The sequence below is a fragment of the Sceloporus undulatus genome, chromosome 3 (genome assembly GCF_019175285.1).
Source record: "Sceloporus undulatus isolate JIND9_A2432 ecotype Alabama chromosome 3, SceUnd_v1.1, whole genome shotgun sequence".
NCBI lineage: Eukaryota > Metazoa > Chordata > Lepidosauria > Squamata > Phrynosomatidae > Sceloporus > Sceloporus undulatus.
Genome location: NC_056524.1, coordinates 224,009,820 through 224,028,483, shown reverse-complemented (window position 1 = coordinate 224,028,483; position 18,664 = coordinate 224,009,820). Strand labels below are relative to the sequence as shown.

At 43.8% G+C, this 18,664-nt stretch overlaps 1 protein-coding gene across 7 annotated transcripts in view; it reads right to left on the bottom strand.

Annotated features, from left to right (window-relative positions):
* Positions 1–18,664, bottom strand: part of ANKMY1 (ankyrin repeat and MYND domain containing 1) — a 100,676-nt gene that overhangs the window by 61,143 nt on the left and 20,869 nt on the right. For 6 of the 7 annotated variants that reach the window (XR_006102947.1, XM_042458270.1, XM_042458271.1 and 3 more), the window contains 4 exons: positions 17,229–17,617; positions 16,497–16,668; positions 13,466–13,618; positions 12,701–12,847 (listed from right to left, as the gene is read on the bottom strand). Coding sequence is in view for 6 of the 7 variants with exons in the window: in XM_042458270.1 (XP_042314204.1) it covers positions 12,701–12,847; positions 13,466–13,618; positions 16,497–16,668; positions 17,229–17,617 (861 nt within the window). In the remaining variant the exon portion in view is untranslated. The remainder of the gene's footprint in view (positions 1–12,700; positions 12,848–13,465; positions 13,619–16,496; positions 16,669–17,228; positions 17,618–18,664) is intronic. The other variant, XM_042458276.1, reaches the window with a different exon arrangement.

Here is an 18,664-nt window from a genome sequence, read left to right as displayed (position 1 = left end):
CAACCCCCTGCCATGCAGAAATCCAAATCAAAGCATCCCTGACAGATGGCCATCCAGCCCTGTTTAAAGACCCAAGGAAGAGACCTATACCTTCCGAGGGAAGTGCATTCCACTGTCGAACAGCCCCTGACTGTCAGGAAGTTCCTCCTAATGTTCAGGTGGAATCTCTTTCTCCGTAGCTTGCACCATTGTTCCGGGTCCTATTCTCTGGAGGCAGCAGAAAAAGCTGCTCCTCTTCAATAGACATCCTTTCAAATATTTAAACAGGGCTATCATATCACCTCTTAACCTTCTTTTCTCCAGCTAAACATCCCCAGCTCCCTAAGTCGTTCCTCATAGGGCATGGTTTCCAGACCCTTCACCATTTTTGTCACCCTCCTTGGGACACGCTCCAGTTCTCAATGTCCTTTCTGAATTGTGGCGCCCAGACTGGACACAATATTCTAGGTGTGGGGCCTGACCAGAGCAAATACAGTGGCACTATTATCTCTTGATCTAGACACTAGATCTTACGCTTAAAGGCAAGGTTCTGTTTCAATATCTGATTCTAACCTGATGGCCACTTGAGTAAGTTTTTAGTTAAAGAAAACTAAAATTCGGCGCGCGGCTCTGGAAGGTAGTATATAAAGCTAGTCTGCTATCTCCGCCCCCTTGTGACTCACATATGTGACTCACAGAAGCTCTGCCTTCAACGAAACACACGGTCTCAAAATGGCTCCAAGCAGCTCCTCTCCTTCTCCTCTCTCTGGCCGGACTGTCTGGAAGGCTCTGGAAGGTGGTATATAAAGCTAGTCTGCTAGCCTCGCCCCCTTGTGACTCACAGATGTGACCACAGAAGCTCCGCCCCTTCAGCAACGAGCACATGGTCTCAAGCACAGCGGTCTCAAAATGGCTGCAAGCAGCTCCTCTCCTTCTCCTCTCTCTGGCCGGACTGTTCTGGAAGGTGGTATATAAAGCTAGTCTGCTAGCTCCGCCCCTTGTGACTCACAGATGTGACTCACAGAGCTCCGCCCCTTCAGCAACGAGCACACGGTCTCAAATGGCTGCCAAGCAGCTCCTCTCCTTCTCCTTTCTCTGGACGGACTGAGGTCCTTGATGAGTTTCAGTCTATTGGCTATCTAAATGTATTGCTCAGTCTGAACACTGGATTTCCAGACTGTAATTTTAATTTATATTTTAAAAAGATTTTAAGACTGTACTGAATGTATCAAAATACAGTTCTTGTCATTTTTCTGATGGCAAGGTTATGAAAAAAAGCAAGCAGCTGTTTGCCAAGTGTTAAATAGTTGTGTAAATCTCACAGAAGTGGATAGCCCACTTATAGAAGAAAGATACCCAGCAACAGTGTCCTCCCCCCTTCCTCCAACACAACTTTGTAGTAATGAAATGGGAGCACTACAGACAGGAAAAATGGTACAGTACGGTCTTGCAATTGGATATGAATTTTTGTATCCGATTCCACACAATTGTATTCCATAAAAAAAGTCTTATCTTTTTATTGAGAGAAATTGCTGTGAACATTAAAGAACAGATAGTTGTTTCATACTCTTAAGTGCTGATCCTAAACTTCACTACTTGAAGAGTTGACAACTCAAGTCAGTGAATAGGTTCTTGCCACGTTGCAAAGAACACAGTCCAGTCCTGTTCAAAATTTAAAGGAATATCTTGAATGTACAGTGTTCAATGACCTTATACTGTATGGATATCAATCACATAGGTAATCACATAATATGTGTATTTGTTTCTCATTATATTATGAGAAAGCCAGAAGTCTGCAATCACGAATGTAGAACATATGTTTATTTTAAGTTCTGATAAGCAATTTTGTGTCATGAAGGGATCACTCTCTTATTTAGCTTTGCTTAAAAAAAGCCTCGGCTCCTATGTGTTACTGATGCTCTGCGTTTGTAACAAGCACCTACAGAAGTTGCCTATCAGACTCATTTGGGAAATGCTTGTTTTTATAAAATATTCATTAGATAATAATAATAATAATAATAATAATAATAAAAAAAATAATAATAATAATAGAGATTATTTCTAGCGCCCGCCCAATCACGAAGAATCTGGGCGGGTTTCAACAATAAAATACAACAAATTATATAGAGTTAAAAATCAAACCCTAGACCTACCCCTCCCCCATTCCCAAGTTATAAACAGATTAAACAGTAATAATATTAAAACATTAAAAACATTAAAAACATAAAAACATTGAACAAACCAAAAATAGGCAGAAACATTGACGGGGGAAAATAGATAGATGAGGGGACAATATCTTTATATCTGGGGAGGGTAACTAAGTTGGAAAGGCCTGCCAGAAGAGATCCGTCTGAGTGCTTTCTTAAAAGCTGCCAGAGTGGAAATGTGACGGATCTCCTCTGCAGTCGTTCCATAGTTTTGGAGCAGCAGTAGAGAAGGTGCTCTGGGAACTGTTAATGTAGATTTTTTTTGGCTGTAGAATTTCTTCCAAGACCTTAATGTGTGGTCGGACAATAGGGAAGAAGGTGTTCCCTCAAGATACTCTGGGCCCAAGCATGTAGGGCTTTAAAGGTAACATACCAACACGTTGTACTTTGCCGGAAACTAATAGGACAGCCAGTGCAGGGACTTCAAGACCAGTGTTATATGGTCATTCCTAGAAGTTCCCGTGATCAATCTGGCTGCCATATTTTGTACCAGCGGAAGTTTCCGAACTTGGCACAAGGGTAGCCCCAAGTAGAGCGCATTACAGAAGTCCAATCGAGAGGTTACCAGTCATGTACTACTGTTTCCAGGTCCCTCAGCTCCAGGAAGGGGCGCAGTTGGCGTATCAAGATGAAAGTGATAGCAGGCGCCTTGACTGTCGCATCCACCTGAGCTGTCAGTTGAGTGGATGAGTCAAGAAGCACCCCCAAGCGCGAACAGAATCCTTCAGGGAAGTGTACCCCATCCAGAACTGGCTGACACAACTCCATTCCTGGATTCGGGTTCTATAGCAAGTACCTCTGTCACCTGGATTCAGCTTGAGTCGGTTTTCCCTCATTCAGTCCATTACCGCCCCAAGACAGGCATTCAGAGAGAGACTGCCATCCTTAGTCCTGCTTCCGCCGAACTAGAAAAGTATATTTGGTTGTCATCAGTGTACTGAACACCTCCCCCATGTCTCCGGATGACTCTCCCAAGCGGCTTCATATGAAATGTGTGATAGCATTGGGGACAGAATTGCGCCTTGAGGACCCCCGATTTGAGCTCCCCTCTTGGCCGAACAGCTGTCCCAAGCGCACCCTCTGGACCTGCCCGAAAGGTAGGATTGAACCATGCAATGCAGTGCCTCCATATACCCAACTCTCTCAGGCGTTCCAGAAGGATACCGTGGTCAATGGTATCAAAGCCGCTGAGATGTCCAAGAGCACCAGCAGGGTCACACTTCCCTGTCAATGCCCAGACGGAGATCATCAACTAAGGCGACCATGGCAGTCTCAATCTCGTATCCTGTCCTGATCTGGTTTGAATGTGATCCAGAAAATCAGTTTCATCCAAGACTGCTTGTAGTTGATTGGCGACCGCTCCTCGATCACCTTGCCCAAAAATGGTAGTAGTGAGACTGGTCTGTAGTTATTTCTATCCAGGGGGTCCAGGGAGGGCTTTTAAGAGTGGTCTAACTACTGCCCCTTGAGACAGGGAGGCAGGAGCCTTCCCTGAGGGATGCATTAATTATATTTTTCAGCATCTCCATGATTTTCTCTCCCCCCTGGACAGCCAGCCAGGTTGGGCAAGGGTCGAGAGGACAAGTTGTCTTTTTCAAACTACAGAGAAGCTGTCCACATCCTCAGACTTATGACTCAAATTTGATCCAGTTTAACAGTAATGATGGAGGCACGGGATGCCTCTCTAGTTGTCCTCAAATTGGCATCCAATCAGCCTTATCCGAGAGATTTTATCTGCAAAATGATTACTAAAAGCGTCACGCAGCGCAGAAGAATCTAATAATGGGTTCTGGGTAGGAAGTAGTTGGTTAATTTCCTCACTACCCGAAGCTCAGCTGGACGAGATTTTGCAGACACGATAGATGCGAGTTGAAGACTTCTTAGCTGCATCTATCGCCACTTGATAGGACCTAAGAAAGGTTGAGAGAAGTGTCTTATCGGATATGAGTTGAGTTCTCTCCCACTGGCGCTCTAGTAGTTGTCGCAGCCCGCTTCATTTGTCTAAGATCTCTGTAACCATGGATTACGATTTTGAGCGGTTTGAAAGGACGCTTGGGAGCGATCATGTCAATCGCTCTGGTAAAGTTGTTATTCCACATATTAACCAGAGTTTCGACAGAATCGCCAGCACTGCCACATATACCCTCTAGGGCTTCTTGGAACCTGACGGTTTCCAGCAGCCTTCGAGGGCGACCATTCTATCGGTCCTCCCCCCCACAAGAGAGGATATGTGCCTTCAGTCCAACCTAAACCAGGAATGATCATCCATGACAAAGCGGAGATACTAATTATCTCCACTCATGGATTGCCTGTTCCGTGCAGAAGATCACATCGAGGGCATGACCTGCGCAGTGTGTAGGCTCGGAGACATCTGGGGAGGCCCATGTTTGTCATGGAAAGCGTGAACTCCGGAGCTGCGCCAGTAAGGTTGGTCAACCGAGTCTCGAGGGGGATGTTGAGGTCGCCCTAGGACCAGCGCCTAGCGACTCCAACACAAGCTCCGAAACTAGTTGCGTCAGCTCAGCTAGGGAGTCCGTTAGGTTACGGGGTGGATGGTAAACCAACAAATCCCCCAGACTCTCCCTGGTCTTCAAGCTAAGGTAAATGCACTCAATGTGGTCTAATGCAGCGATAGGTATCCTGATTAAGGTAAGGTTGTTTCTGTGGACCATGACCACAACCTCTCCCCGCCCACTTCCCCTCACCTGCTCATTGACGGAGTATCCGTCCGGAAGGGCCTGAGCCCCAGTTACAGAGCTGTCTGCTCCAAGCCAGTCTTCGTGATACAAGCCAGGTCACGTTGTGGTCTGTCAATAAGTCGTAGATGATTTGCACTTATTCTCACTGACCTGGCATTACATAAGAGCAGAGAGAGGTTCGTCGGCTGGTTAGGCAGGCTCTCCAGATCTTTTTGGGATAGCAGGGCGAGTGAGAGGTGGAATAGGTATCACACATCATCACACCTTCCTCTGTAACGACCTCTTGCCCTGCTAACGCCATATCTTCCATTGTCCCGCACTACTTGAATAGCTGCCTTTAACATCAATATCAACCTCCTCCCGAGAGATCAGCCAATGGCCAGATGTAGTGCATCATGTCAAATCCCTCCAATGGCATGTCTATATTCCCCAAAAAGCCAGAACCAGTCTGCCTCACAGGCCAGGAGCAGCTAGTGTTGAAATGCTGATGTTCGGGCTGCAGCAGGCGTCCTTCAGGCTCCTTCAGGTCCGCAAATGTTAGGAGGGGGTGGGGGGGGTGGAGACTTAAGTCTCCCACAAAGCCCCGCCCCTGGCTTGGCTTTGCCTTGGCTTGCCTCGGCTAGAAGCCTCAGGTAGAATGTTGCTTCTGGCTGCAGCAGCGTCCTTCAGGGTCAGCAGATGTTTGTTCTTTAGTTGTTCTAAAGCTGCTTATTTCTCATCACTAGTGCATTCCTATGATTTATTTTTGTCAGCAAGGATGAGTATTAGGGTTGCCAGTTCCCCTCCTCACACAACCACACTCACTCATTTGCACATACACAGGTATCAGCCACTAGAACAGTGTTGGCGAACCTATGGCACGCGTGCCAGAGGTGGCCACTCAGAGCCCTCTCTGTGGGCACCAGCTGTTGCCCTAGACAGAGTTGCCAGAGTTTCTTACTAGAAAGCCAAGAACTTGCACTTTGCAATAAAAGTGGGTCTGGGCTGCAGTTTGGGCACTCGGTCTGTAAAAGGTCACCATCACTGCACTAGAAGGATCCTCCACTATACTAGGGATGTGTCGTTATGCTTTTTATAGCAAATCAAGCAGGAACACCAGTGGAGTAATGTAACATTTTGACCACAGAGGCCCATATCATTCCATGAAATTGAAAAGCATAATCCTTTCCAGACTGGGAGGTCTTGAGTGATAGTTTATGCAAAAGTTCAACATTAACATTACAGCAACTAACATTTATCTCAATTTTATTCCGTGGCGAAGAGTGCAAAAAGAACTGCTTAAAGATTCTTAACCAGCCAAATGCAGATGTAAAATTCTAAAAACTGTAGAGTCAATCCAGCAATATTCAGAGACGGCCTGTTGTTTAAGAACACCGTAGCCAACAAGGGGCAAAATAGAGCCCCCCCCCAACATCTCCCATCTCAAACTGGGAGAGTTTGTTGCCAATTTGTCATTTTGTAGGCTCCCCCACATTTTAGATCCTTAGAGGCCTTTCTACAGACTATAAGGCCTTTCTCTGTAAGAAGTGATTGCACGTTGTGCTCTGGCCATTTTCTGTTTCAGAGGAAGGCTAGAGGCCATGATGGGGGGTGGGTCACTATTGGTTGTTTGGGTGCAAAATATTTGTAAGATTCCTGCAGGTTTTTGGGAGTGGGGTGGAATGGGGGGTGTGTGGAACGGGGGGTGACTGTGTCTCTGCATTTGGGTCCCCTAGGATTGCACAGATGGCAATGTGGCCCCCAGCCCTGACAACGCCCTTCTCTATTCTTCACACAGTTTGTGTGTGTTAAAATGAAGTGGCATCAAGCACACTTATCTTGTCGGGGGTACACAAGAGGTGCAAAATGTGACTCACTTTTCTGCTGCCGCCATTTGCAAATGGCAAACTCATGCTAAGCTTGATTTCGAAGGCTGTGGTCCCTTTAGAGTTCCCTCGCTCCATACCTCCTACAAACGGTGGATTTATAGCTCATTCTGCTGAACTGCTATAATAACAGTGCAAGTCCTTCTCTGACAGTTTAAACACGCTGTACTGTTTTGGAACAAACCAGCAAAGGCAAAACAAAATGACAAAATGGAAATTGACCTAAGAGGCATTAAAATGCCCTTTTTAATCTTGTGGCGGCTGCTGGCAAACCAGATATGACATGGAAATAGTACTTGTGGGACCATGCATACAGGAAAGAGAAGAAAGGAATTTGGCGGTAGAAAGAGATGGGCGGTGGGTAGAGCAGTGATGGCCCTTAAGACTCTCTAGATGTTTTTGACGGCAATTTAGATAATTGATAATTCATTGAAACTTATTGCTTGTAGGTCCCCTCTCAGTGGTTGGATTGTGGGCTGTGTTCTGAAGGGGTGGGGCTTCTGTGAGTCACATCTGTGGAGTCACAAGGGGCGGGCTGAGCATACTAGCCTTATTTACCAACTTCCAGAGCCTTTCAGAGCAGTCCGGCCAGAGAGAGCGAAAGGAGAGGAGCTGCTTGGCAGCCATTTTGAAACCGGTGGCCGAGCCGTGTGCTTGTTGCTGAAGGTGGGAGCTTCTGTGAGTCACATCTGTGAGTCACAAGGGGCGAGCTAGCAGACTAGCTTTATATACCAACTTTCAAAGCCTTTCAGAGCAGTCCGGCCAGAGAGAGAGAGGAAGGAGTCTGCTGGGCAGCCATTTTAGACCGGTGTTTTCAGGAACTTGTGCTTTTTGCTAAGGGTGGAGCTTCTGTGAGCACATCTGTGAGTCACAAAGGGCGGAGCTAGCAGACTACTTTATATACAAACTTCCAGAGCCTTTCAGAGCATTCCCGCCAGAGAGAGGAGAAGGAGATGAATTTAATTTCTTTAACTCTGCCAAGTGGCATCAGGTTTAGGATCAGATATTGAACAGAACCTTCCCTTTAAGTGTAAGATAGCAGCCATACATTCCTTTAAAGAAGTATTCCACCGATTGACTTTATATTCATTACTAAAGACTTTCAGTATGGACAACGAGGGATCTGCTGTAGTCACTCCTCAACTCTTGTGGATGGTTTCTCTTCTTGCCTAAGAAGTCGAGAACTCACATGCCCAAGTGCCAAGTGGTAGCGCTCTGGAGGTGAAAGTGCAGCAGCTGGAGTCCCAGAGTAGCACACTTCACAGCAATATAGGGAACAAGAGGATTCCTTTCTGGACACAATAGAACTAACGATCTTGGATATTACCACGCAGAGGAAGATGCTAGGGTGGAAGAGGTCAACTGGCCAACAGAGGAGGCAGACAGCTGGAGAATGTCACAAAGAGAGTATAGCCAGAAGAATTGTTCGGGAGCTTGCAGCTAGAGAATCGATTCGAAGCTCTTTCCCTTATCAAGGAGGATGAAGAAGAGCAGCATGGATGAGACGTCAGGGACAGAGCAGGGAGCCTGAGAGTCCCACCCGAGGGAAACAGTCGTTGCTAAGCCTCGGAGGAGCGTGTGGTCGTAGGGGGACTCCTTGCTCAGGGGTACAGAAGCAGTGATTTGTAGGCCTGACAAGATGTCTCGAGAGTGTGTTTGGCTCCAGGTGCAAAGATCCGGAGGTGACAGAGAGGCTGGACAAGACTGGTGAAGCCTACTGACAAATACCCTTCCTTTTGGTCCACGTGGGAACTAATGAACTGCAAGACACAGCCTCAGAACTCAAAAGGGATTACGGGCGCTTGGTAGGAAGCTGAAAGGAATGGATGTACAGGTGTCATCTCGTCTCTTCTGCCAGTTGAAGGGCAGGGTCCAGGAAGGGAGAGGAAAATAGCAGATGTGAACCACTGGCTTGCAGATGGTGCCGCCGAGAAGGATTGGATTCTTCGATCAGGGCTGCGGTTTCCATGAGAGGGACGTTCTTGCAACAGACGGGTTGCATCTCACGCCAGTTGGAAGAAAGGTTTTACCAACAGTCTCAGAAACTGATCAGGAGGGCTTTAAACTGAGTTCCGAGGGGAAGGGAGACAATATTAAGAAGGCGAAAAGGGATGGCGAAAATAGTAGTCAAACTGACATAGAGGAAACAGGCAAACAGTGCAAGGACCCAACAGTGGTAGGCAAAAAAACTTGCACAGGCAGCAAGTAAAGGGAACCAAGGTCTGCGATGTCTCTACACTAATGCACAGAGCATGGGAAATAAGCAAGATGAACCCGAAACCCGTAGTACAACAAAAGCAACTATGATATAATGCATCACTGAAACCTGTGGGATAGTCTCATGATTGGAATGTGGAAATAGAGGGGTGTATAACCTATTAAGATAAATAGGCCAAAACAGGAAAGGAGGAGGAATAGCACTATATGTCAAGAATATTACACGTGAAGAGATCCTGGACACAGTCAGAATGCAACAGGTGGAGAGCATCTGGATAAGATCAAAGGGGCAGGGAAACACAAGGATGTTACGATGGGAATCTACTACGACCCCCAAGTCAGACGAGGAATTGGATGATATCTTCGAGACAGTGACCACACAGTCAGAAAAGAGAGATGTTGTAGTGATGGCGACTTCACTATCCTGATATTTGCTGGACGTCAAACTCAGCAAAATCCCAAGGCTAACAAAATTCCGCATTGCCCAAGCCAATTTCATGGTCCCAAAAGGTGAAGAGCACAAGGGGGTCAGCTATTTTGATCTGATCCAAACAACAGAGACTTGGTTAATGGGGTGCAAGTAGTGGGAATCATAGGTGGAAGTGACCATGTTCTCCTGGAGTTTGAATACAGTGGAAAGGAGAAGGCCAGGCATAGTCAGACAGCATCCAGACTTAGGAAGCGATTTCAGTAAACTTAGAAAGTATTGAGGGCGATTCCATGGTCAGAAATACTAAAAGATAAGGAGTTCAGGATGGATGGGTTCTCAAAAGAGCGATACTGAAGGCACAATTTCAAACCGTTCCAGTGAGAAAGAAAAAAACGGGAGGTGTCTCAGAAACCGGATGGATGACTAAGGAACTTTCAACCGAGCTAAGTTTGAAACGGAACATGTAAAGAAAGGGAAAAAGGGGGAATCACAAAAAAGGAATTCAAAGAAATAGCAGGCATGTGTAGGGGTAAAGTCAGAAAAGCTAAGGTGCAGAATGAACCAGGCTTGCTAGAGAGGTTAAGAACAATAAAAGGGCTTTTTTTGATATGTCCGCAGCAAAGGAAGAAGAAGGAAACGGTAGGGCCACTCCGTGGAGAAGATGGCAAAATGCTAACAAAGACAGAGAAAAGGCAGAATTACTCAACACCTTCTTTGCCTCAGTCTTCTCAGAAAAAAAAGGGTGCTCAACCTGAGGATAATGGAGCAGAGGACAGAATAGGGGAATTTCAGCACAGAATAAGTAAAGAGATAGGTAGAGGAACACCTTATTAATCTAAATGAATTTAAGTCTCGGGACCAGATGAACTCCATCCAAGTGTTAAAAGAACTGGCAAATGTAATATCGGAGCCTGGCAAGTAATCTTGAAAACTCCTGGAGAACAGGAGAAGTCCCAGCAGACTGGAGGAGGGCAAACATTGCCCCATCTTCAAAAGGAAAAAAGAGGATCCCAACAATTACATCCGTTAGCTGACATCAATACCAGGAAAGATCTAGAAGCAGATCATAAACAGAGAGTCGGTGAACACTAGAAAGCAATGCCATAACACAAAGTCAACAGGTTTCAGAGAAAACAAGTCATGCCAGACAAATCTGATCTCTTTTGATAAAAGTACCAGCTTGGTAGATGAAGGAAGGCTGGGATAGTAGTATACTTGATTTCACTAAGGCTTTGACAGGTCCCCATGACATTCTTCAAGAAGCTGTAAAATGGGGCTAGACAAAGGAACTGTACATGGATCTGTAATTGGTTGACCAGCCGAACCAAAGGGTGCTCAACAATGGCTCCTTTTCATCCTGGAGAGAAGTGACTAGTGGGGTCCCACAGGGCTCTGTCCGGGCCCAGTGGCTATTCAACATCTTTATCAGGACGCTGGATGACAGAATTGGGAGCATACTTACAAATTTTCGAGGACACTAAATTACGGGGGATAGCTAATACCCCAGAGGACAGGATCAAGATTCAAATGACCTGAATGAACTAGAAAGCCTGGGCCAAAGCTAACAAAATGAATTCAACACGGAGAAATGTAAGTATTGCACTTGGGCGGAAAAAAAAATGCACAGAATAGGATGGGGTGACACCTGGCTGAATGAAACTACGTGTGAAAGGGATCTAGGGTCCAATAGACTACAAGTTGACATGAGTGAACAGTGTGATGCGGCAGCCTAAAAGGCCAATGCTATTTAGGCTGCATCATAAACGTATAGTGTCTAGATCAGAGAGTAATAGTGCCACTGTATTCTGCTCTGGTCAGGGCCCCACTGGAATATTGTGTCCAGTTCTGGGGCACCACATTCAGAAGGACATTGAGAAACTGGAGCGTGTCCAGAGGGGCGACAAAAACTGGTGAAGGGTCGGAAACCATGCCCTGAGGAACGACTTAGGGAGCTGTGGGATGTTAGCCTGGAGAAAGAAGGTTAAGAGGCGATATGATAGCCCTGTTTAAATATTTGAGAAGGATGTCATGTTGAAGAGGGAGCAGAGCTGTTTCTCTGCCCCAGAAAACAGGACCCGGAACATGGATGCAAGCTACAGGAAAAGAGATTCCACCTGAACATTAGGAGGAACTTCCTGACAGTAGGGGCTGTTCGACAGTGGAATGCACTCCTCGGAGGTCATAGAGTCTCCTCCTGGAGGTCTTTAAACAGAGGCCTGGATGGCCATCTGCATGGATGCTTTGATTTGGATTTCCTGCATGGCAGGGGGTGGATGGATGGCCCAGTGGTCTCTTCCAACCTACGATTCTATGATTCTATGATTCTAGATCAGTGCACTCCCTGGGCGTTTGTTACAGCTGATGGAAGTTGTAGGTGAAAAATCACGGAAGCCTGAGTTGCCATCCGAAAAACAGGGACCGTGTATTTTCCCACATAGGATGGACATTAGTAGCATGGGTGTGCTTTTCAATTAGAAAACAGCCTGTAGAAAAAGGTTAATCACCTTGCTATTTCCTTCTTATTAAGTTTCCATTCTAATCCTTTCCCTGTCATCGAGGGTACTATTAATGTAAGGCTCATTCCCTGCAAAATAAACCAGTGTGGAAAACTGGGTTATTTTGTGGATCAAATCTTTCAGGGCCATTTACTCTCTCTTTACTCCCCTTTGTCGTTCACAATGGGGTCAAGGTAGAGAGGAAAAAACAGCTGCCATGGAGAGAGGAAGAGGAAGAGAAGGAAAGAAAAAGTAAACTCCTGAACAAACCTGCCAAAACCCCACAACAAACTTGAAGTCCACAATAACAATAATAGAGGAGGGGTGTGGTGCAGGGTGGGAAAGATTGGACCCCAACGGCTCCTTCTCCACTCCTCCAGTGGGGCTCTCTCGCGGAACCCTCCGGGGGACCCTCTTATGTCCATGCAGTGGCAGCAGTGCTCGGTTTCCGTCTTCTCCTCTTCCCCTGCTGGCTCTCTTGTAAGCTGCCTGGGCCTTCCCTGGATGGCCCTAGTGGTCTCTTCCAACTCTACGATTCTATGATTCTATGATATTGAGCATTAGATTTAGTATGCTCAGGATGGCCTCTATTATCATATGACTGAAATTCATCAAACTTCTAAAACTCAGCTTTGCATATCCAAGTGTTAGTAAGATGGAAGCAGTTTCAGGTATGATTCGCACATCTAAAACATAATTTCTTAGCAAGGTAAAATGTAATTCAAATGGGTACAGATGTCAAAAGCTTTTTTAAAAGAAAAAAACAGAGTCCAACTTGCAAAAAGGAAGATTCTCAGTTACCACTCACCTTAAAATTATCCTTTCTCTCACAAGCAATATGAAGAGGAGTTCTCCCACCTTCATCAGGGATAATGGTACATTCTCTGTAGTAGGTTTTGGGTGGTCCGGTTTCATTAAACATTTTCATCATAGATGGTGCTTCTGAAAGCTCATTCTACATGAAGAGATGGGTAAGGCAATCAGATGTTGCAGACATCTTGGAGAAATATACACTCTGTCTCCCTAGTGATGCAGAATTTATCCCTTAAGGACTGTGTAAATCTTGTAACAAGAACTTCCTGGCTTCTTTTAGAAATCTGCATTGCTTAACTATTCTAAAAATACAGTAAAACATTGCCTGCTGCTTTCAGGACTCCATGCAGTTGTTGCACATAACGATATGATGTTGCCGCATACTCAGGCTATTCATCTAACCCAATCTTCCTGCCTACTCTGACTAACAGTGATAATCTAAGGTCTCAAACTGTTGATGGTCAAGACTATCACCTGCCTGCCTACCTAAGACAGCAGAACAGTTCAGAGAAGGAAACTACGAACAGTAAGACTTAGAGTAACAGAACACACAATATGTGTTCACAAGTACACACTTTTAAAGAGATACTGATATCACTCCATGTTCTATGATGATCATTTCTAGAAATACTGTATCGAGATAAGCAATGTAATTACTGTATTACAATGCAATCCTTTTTCACATCACATCGGTCAGTACAGGTGAATTCATTGCTCAATTCCTCTCTTCTAGAGATGATAGCAATGGAATTAGACATACCTTGTTGAAACACCTGTCCACCTTATATACATCATTTTCATCTTCTGCTCTTACATCTGGGTCTGTTGCCGAATGAAGTAATAGCTCTGTTATTTCAACCCCTTCATCAGTAGGAAGGGCAGCAGCAATATGAAGAGGAGTTACACCTCCAAGCTGAAAAACAAAAGCTGAATTAGGCCTCCAATGTCAAATTCATAAGTCACATAAACAAAGTTGAAATAGCTTGGTTATCTAATGCATATATTTAGAGAAAATAAACATTTTGATTAACTGTAGTTAGAATAAACCTTGACTGTATGGACTGGTTAGACTGTGTGGGAAAAATCCAATCCAGGCAAGATGGGTAATTAAAGAATGATTTCTATCCCTTTGAATCTATGTCAAAGCGGTATACACATACCTTTAGTCTGATCCTCCCTCAGGGAATACATGAAACTCTGCTCCAGCTGATGTTCACCAGGATCAATCACCATAGCCCTTCCAGTGGGCCCTAAAGACAGGCCTACATTTATCTTGGTCTAAAACTAAATTAAGATTACTAGGGCCATCCTATGTAAAGTAATGCCTCGTTTTAATCTGGATTGTTTTATCATACGCTGTGGGTTTAAACTTTGTTGTTTACTGCCTTGGGATGGTTTACCCTCAAAACACTATGCACAAATATCCTCTGCCATATTTATGAAAGTCACATCAGGATCACCATAGCACCCATACCTTCAAGATCAAGAGATACTGAAAATACAGATCAATTCCATTATATAAACACAGTCCCTACAGCATGTCATCATTTCTATTTCTTTCTCTCAATCCCACTACCATCACAGGCATACTGTACTTGGTGAGGGCCCAAGAGAGAGAACCTTCTCAGTGGCTGCTCCCAGGTTATGGAATTCCCTCTTATAGGAGGTTCTCTCCTTTCTGTTCACCAGCAGGCAAAGACTTTTTTTTTTAATTCAAGCAGGCCTTTGGTTTATAATTTATATGGCAAAAAGAGCTTTTAATGGGTTGATTTTTAACTATCAACTTTTTAATCTGTTTTATCTTTTACTATGGTCAGGTACAGATGGGCGAGAAGTGCTGTAACCAGGCCAAAACTAGGATTTGGGAGCGCAGAGCAACCGCACACTCCCGAACCCTAGCATGTGGTAGTGGCACCATCATGGCGGCCTCCAGTCCACACAGGGGCCATGATGGCACAACATCCGCACATCACAGACAGGAAGTGGCATCATGGCGGCGCCCTTTCCTGTTTGCAGCACTGCAAAAAAGAAGCCACTCTAGGCAGCTTCTTCTTGGCAGTGTGTTGGTTCTGCATGGTGCAGCTACTGCGGCACCGCCAAGAGGGAAAGACGGGCGGCATGGAGCCACCCATCTGTCGAGCCCCTATGTTTTAATTATGTATTGCATTGTTTAACCTTGTGCTTTTAACTAAATTGTCATTTAATTGTTTTAACTTGTATATGTATTTTTATTGTATGCTATTTTTATGTTTGTAAACCCTATACAGTTTGTAAACTGCATACAGGCAGGATATTAAGCAACTATTTATATATTAATTTTCCTACTACTGTTAAATTATTCTTAAATCTCCCTTTTACACTTGGAGGTGAACATATTTATCACCAGTTACAGAAAAAAGCAGTCCAATAGTACAATCCTACATGTTAACTCAGAAATCATCCACAGTGTATTAAAAAAATGCAGCGTTTTGGATTTATCACAATGATTTCTGTGTTACTAAACCAATTAAGTGATTGCAATGGAAACAGAACTGACTGAAGTAGGTAGGTTTTATCGGTGTAGGGTACTATAGGCCAATTGCTCTGCAAGCACCCTTAAGGTTTGGAGCATAAACCTAAAGAAACAAAGATTTATAAAATATTTCTTCCTTTTTTAAAAGAAATGTTTGTTTTACACATTGACATCACAGATGTGGGCTATTGTTTTTTTTTTAAAAAAAAAAACCCTCTTTTTTAGGAAATATATTGTAATGGATCAGTTCAACTGTCCCACTGATAAAGCCACTTTGGGAACCCAAAATTCAGGAAGTTTCTCTTTTGATGGTACAACACGAGACTCATCAACCCATCAAGGACTCCTGGTTTTATTATATGTCTCACACAGCAGGAAAAAGAAAAAAGAAAACAAAGAGCAGGTTCCTGGCACACCATCATCCACAGATGGTGGCAGGGCAAGGTTAAGACATTTAAAGGACCTATGTACTTAAAATATTTGGGTGCCTCCATATATATCTCATTCAAAATATGAACAATATTTTATTTTTCAAAATCAACCAAAAGCTACAGTAAGGGGGATTTTTAAATATTTTTGTATTGTTGTTGTTGTGCACTTTCTAATCATTTCCAACTTAAGGCAACCCTAGAGTGAGCCTATCATGGGTTTTTTTTTTTTGGTTTGTTTGTTTGTTTGTTTGTTTTGGCAAGATTTGTTCAGAGAAGGTACTTCCACTTTATTTAATTTGACAAGTTTCCTCCTACTTTTTCCAATTGCAAAGTACTTGATCAGATCCTCAAAACTTTTCTTACACAACACTTCTTTACTTAGTAGAGATAAGGCACCCAGCCTACCTTGTTGCATAGTTGTTCTGTTGGGATTTTTAACATATTTCAACCAAGAAAATGAATGCTCATATGAGCAATTCCCAAAATTAATCTACATCATTAACCTTTATTATTACTGTGTTATTATTATTTTATTATTCTATGTATATGTACGTATATTTTATTTATTTTGCAAACCTTTTTTTGTGGAAACTGCACCTTTTGCAGTTTTTAACCATATGATCCATGGTAAATCCAGCAATGGCAGATTTCTATGGTGCCCCCCTTCCTTTGATGCCCTAAGCACATGCTTATTTTGCTTAATGGTTAATCCAGCCCTGACTGGTGGGTTATGTTTGAGCAAGTAACCACAGGTTGTGCACAAATATTCATAACAGAGTATTCACATCAGCTGAAATTCTACAGGTTTTTTTAAAGTAAGACTTTTCACTTTAACAAGATATCCCTACTCTTGTTGGCAGACGTATATCAGTCCTTGCTCCAGCTTCTAGAAGTAGTTTCACTATGCTTGCATCTGCAGCTTTAACAGCAAAGAAAAGGGCATACATAGGGACGCTGCACATATTGGGATCTGCGCCTCTCTTCAGGAGCCATTTGATAGTAGCCAGTCTCCTTTTCTGTCTAAAAACCATGAAAGAATTAGAAAAGATTCTAAAATGCAAAGATATACAACACAGCACAAAAGTTGGAATCATAAAAACCATTGTATTCCCTTTTACCATGTATGGATGTGAGAGCTGAACAGTTAAAAAAGAAGATAGGAAGAAAATCAGTTCATTTGAAATGTGGTCCTGGAGAAGAGTGCTGAGGATTCCATGGACAGCAAAACAAATAAACAATTGGGTCCTAGAGCAGATCAAGCTGGAAATCCTCCTGGAAGCAAAGATGATTAAAACTAAGGCTGTCATACTTGGGCACATCATGAGAAGGCAAGGCTCACTGGTAAAAACAATGCTAGGAAAGGTAAAGGGAAGCAGAAAGAGAAGAAGGCCGCATGTTAGATAGATGGACTCTGTTAAGGACATCATGGGTATGAATATGCAAGAGCAGTGGAGGACAGGGAGTCTTGGAGATGTCTCATCTACAGGGTTGGCATGTGTCGAAATCAACACAAGGACAGTTAACAACAACAAATGAGTAGGTGAAGAAATGTAAGCAGCCTGTTGCTAAGAGCCACTTACTCTGTTATTGATACTGCCATTCTTCTCAGAGTGCCTTCATGATGAACAATCTCCCCACTGTCAGAGAAGCCAGGTATTTTTACCATATGTTGGCTAAGAGCAACTGCACCGCGTTGCATGACTTCTGCAGAAACCTTAATCTTGTAATTGTAAATACCACAGATTGTTCCAGAGCTCTTTCTACCAACAGTCCATTCTGTTTCTTCTGAAGACCTTTCCTCAGTATCTGTGCCCCATTCTGCCTTTTCAGGAGATAACGCTATTGCTGGTGATACAGGGGTAGCAATCGAAGATAATCTGTTTTCGGTGCTGTCTGCAGATGGCTGAGTTGCCTCTGAGTGGGATAATGGCGTAGATCCTGTAGACATTTCCTCTGAGGTGTCTGTTCCCTATGTAAAGCAAAACCAGCTTGCAGCAACTTGCAAAAAAAAAAAGTATAACTCCTTCCAAAAATGCATCACCTTGTCCTGATATGAAAGCATTGCATTTTCTGGGTCCTGTACATATACATTTATATCAATACTACTGAGTTGTCATGGAAAATAACTAAAAAGTTGACATGGGCTACTGTTTTTGACAATTTACTCAAAAGTGTTGTGTCTTGCTTGTTTGTTTATATAATTATTATCCCAATTACTACTGTAGTAGAATTTAGTAAAACTGATTCTGTCCTGATGTGGGTTCAGAACAGAAATAAACCAGGAGAAGACCCAGATTTTCTTTAAAAAACCAGATTTATCGCTAGCAAGTTCTCAGACTGGAATTTTCATTCCAACCAATTTCTGAGACCAAGAATGAAGTTCTACATTTTATAGGCAACAGACAAAGAAGCTACTGTGGTGGCTAGAAGCAATATTCAATTTTTATTCTAAATAATCAATATGTAGTTCCCCTGAATGTAATGGGGGGGAAAGACCCAAAAGGTGAACTTTAATAATAATAATAATAATAATAATAATAATAATAATAATAATAATAATATGTTTTATTTATAAACCGCTATTCCAAATAGATCATAGCGGTGTACAAGAAAATTATATAACAGTATAAGAAAAATCTACAATTAAGATACACTGTATCTTCAGGCCAGCCCCTGATGACGCTGGGCCGGCCTGCTCTCTCCCTCAACGGCCGAAAGATGACAGTTATGGAGGGAGGGCACTTTGTCTCAGGCCAGCCTGTGACGCTGGGCCGGCCTGCTCTCTCCCTCAACGGCCGAAAGATGACAGTTATGGAGGGAGGGCACTCTGTCTTCAGGCCAGCCCCTGATGACGTGGGCCGGCCTGCTTCTCCTCAACGGCCGAAAGATGACAGTTATGGAGGGAGGGCACTTTGTCTTCAGGCAGCCCCTGATGACACTGGGCCGGCCTGCTCTCTCCCTCAACGGCCGAAAGATGACAGTTATGGGGGAGGGCACTTTGTCTTCAGGAGCCCCT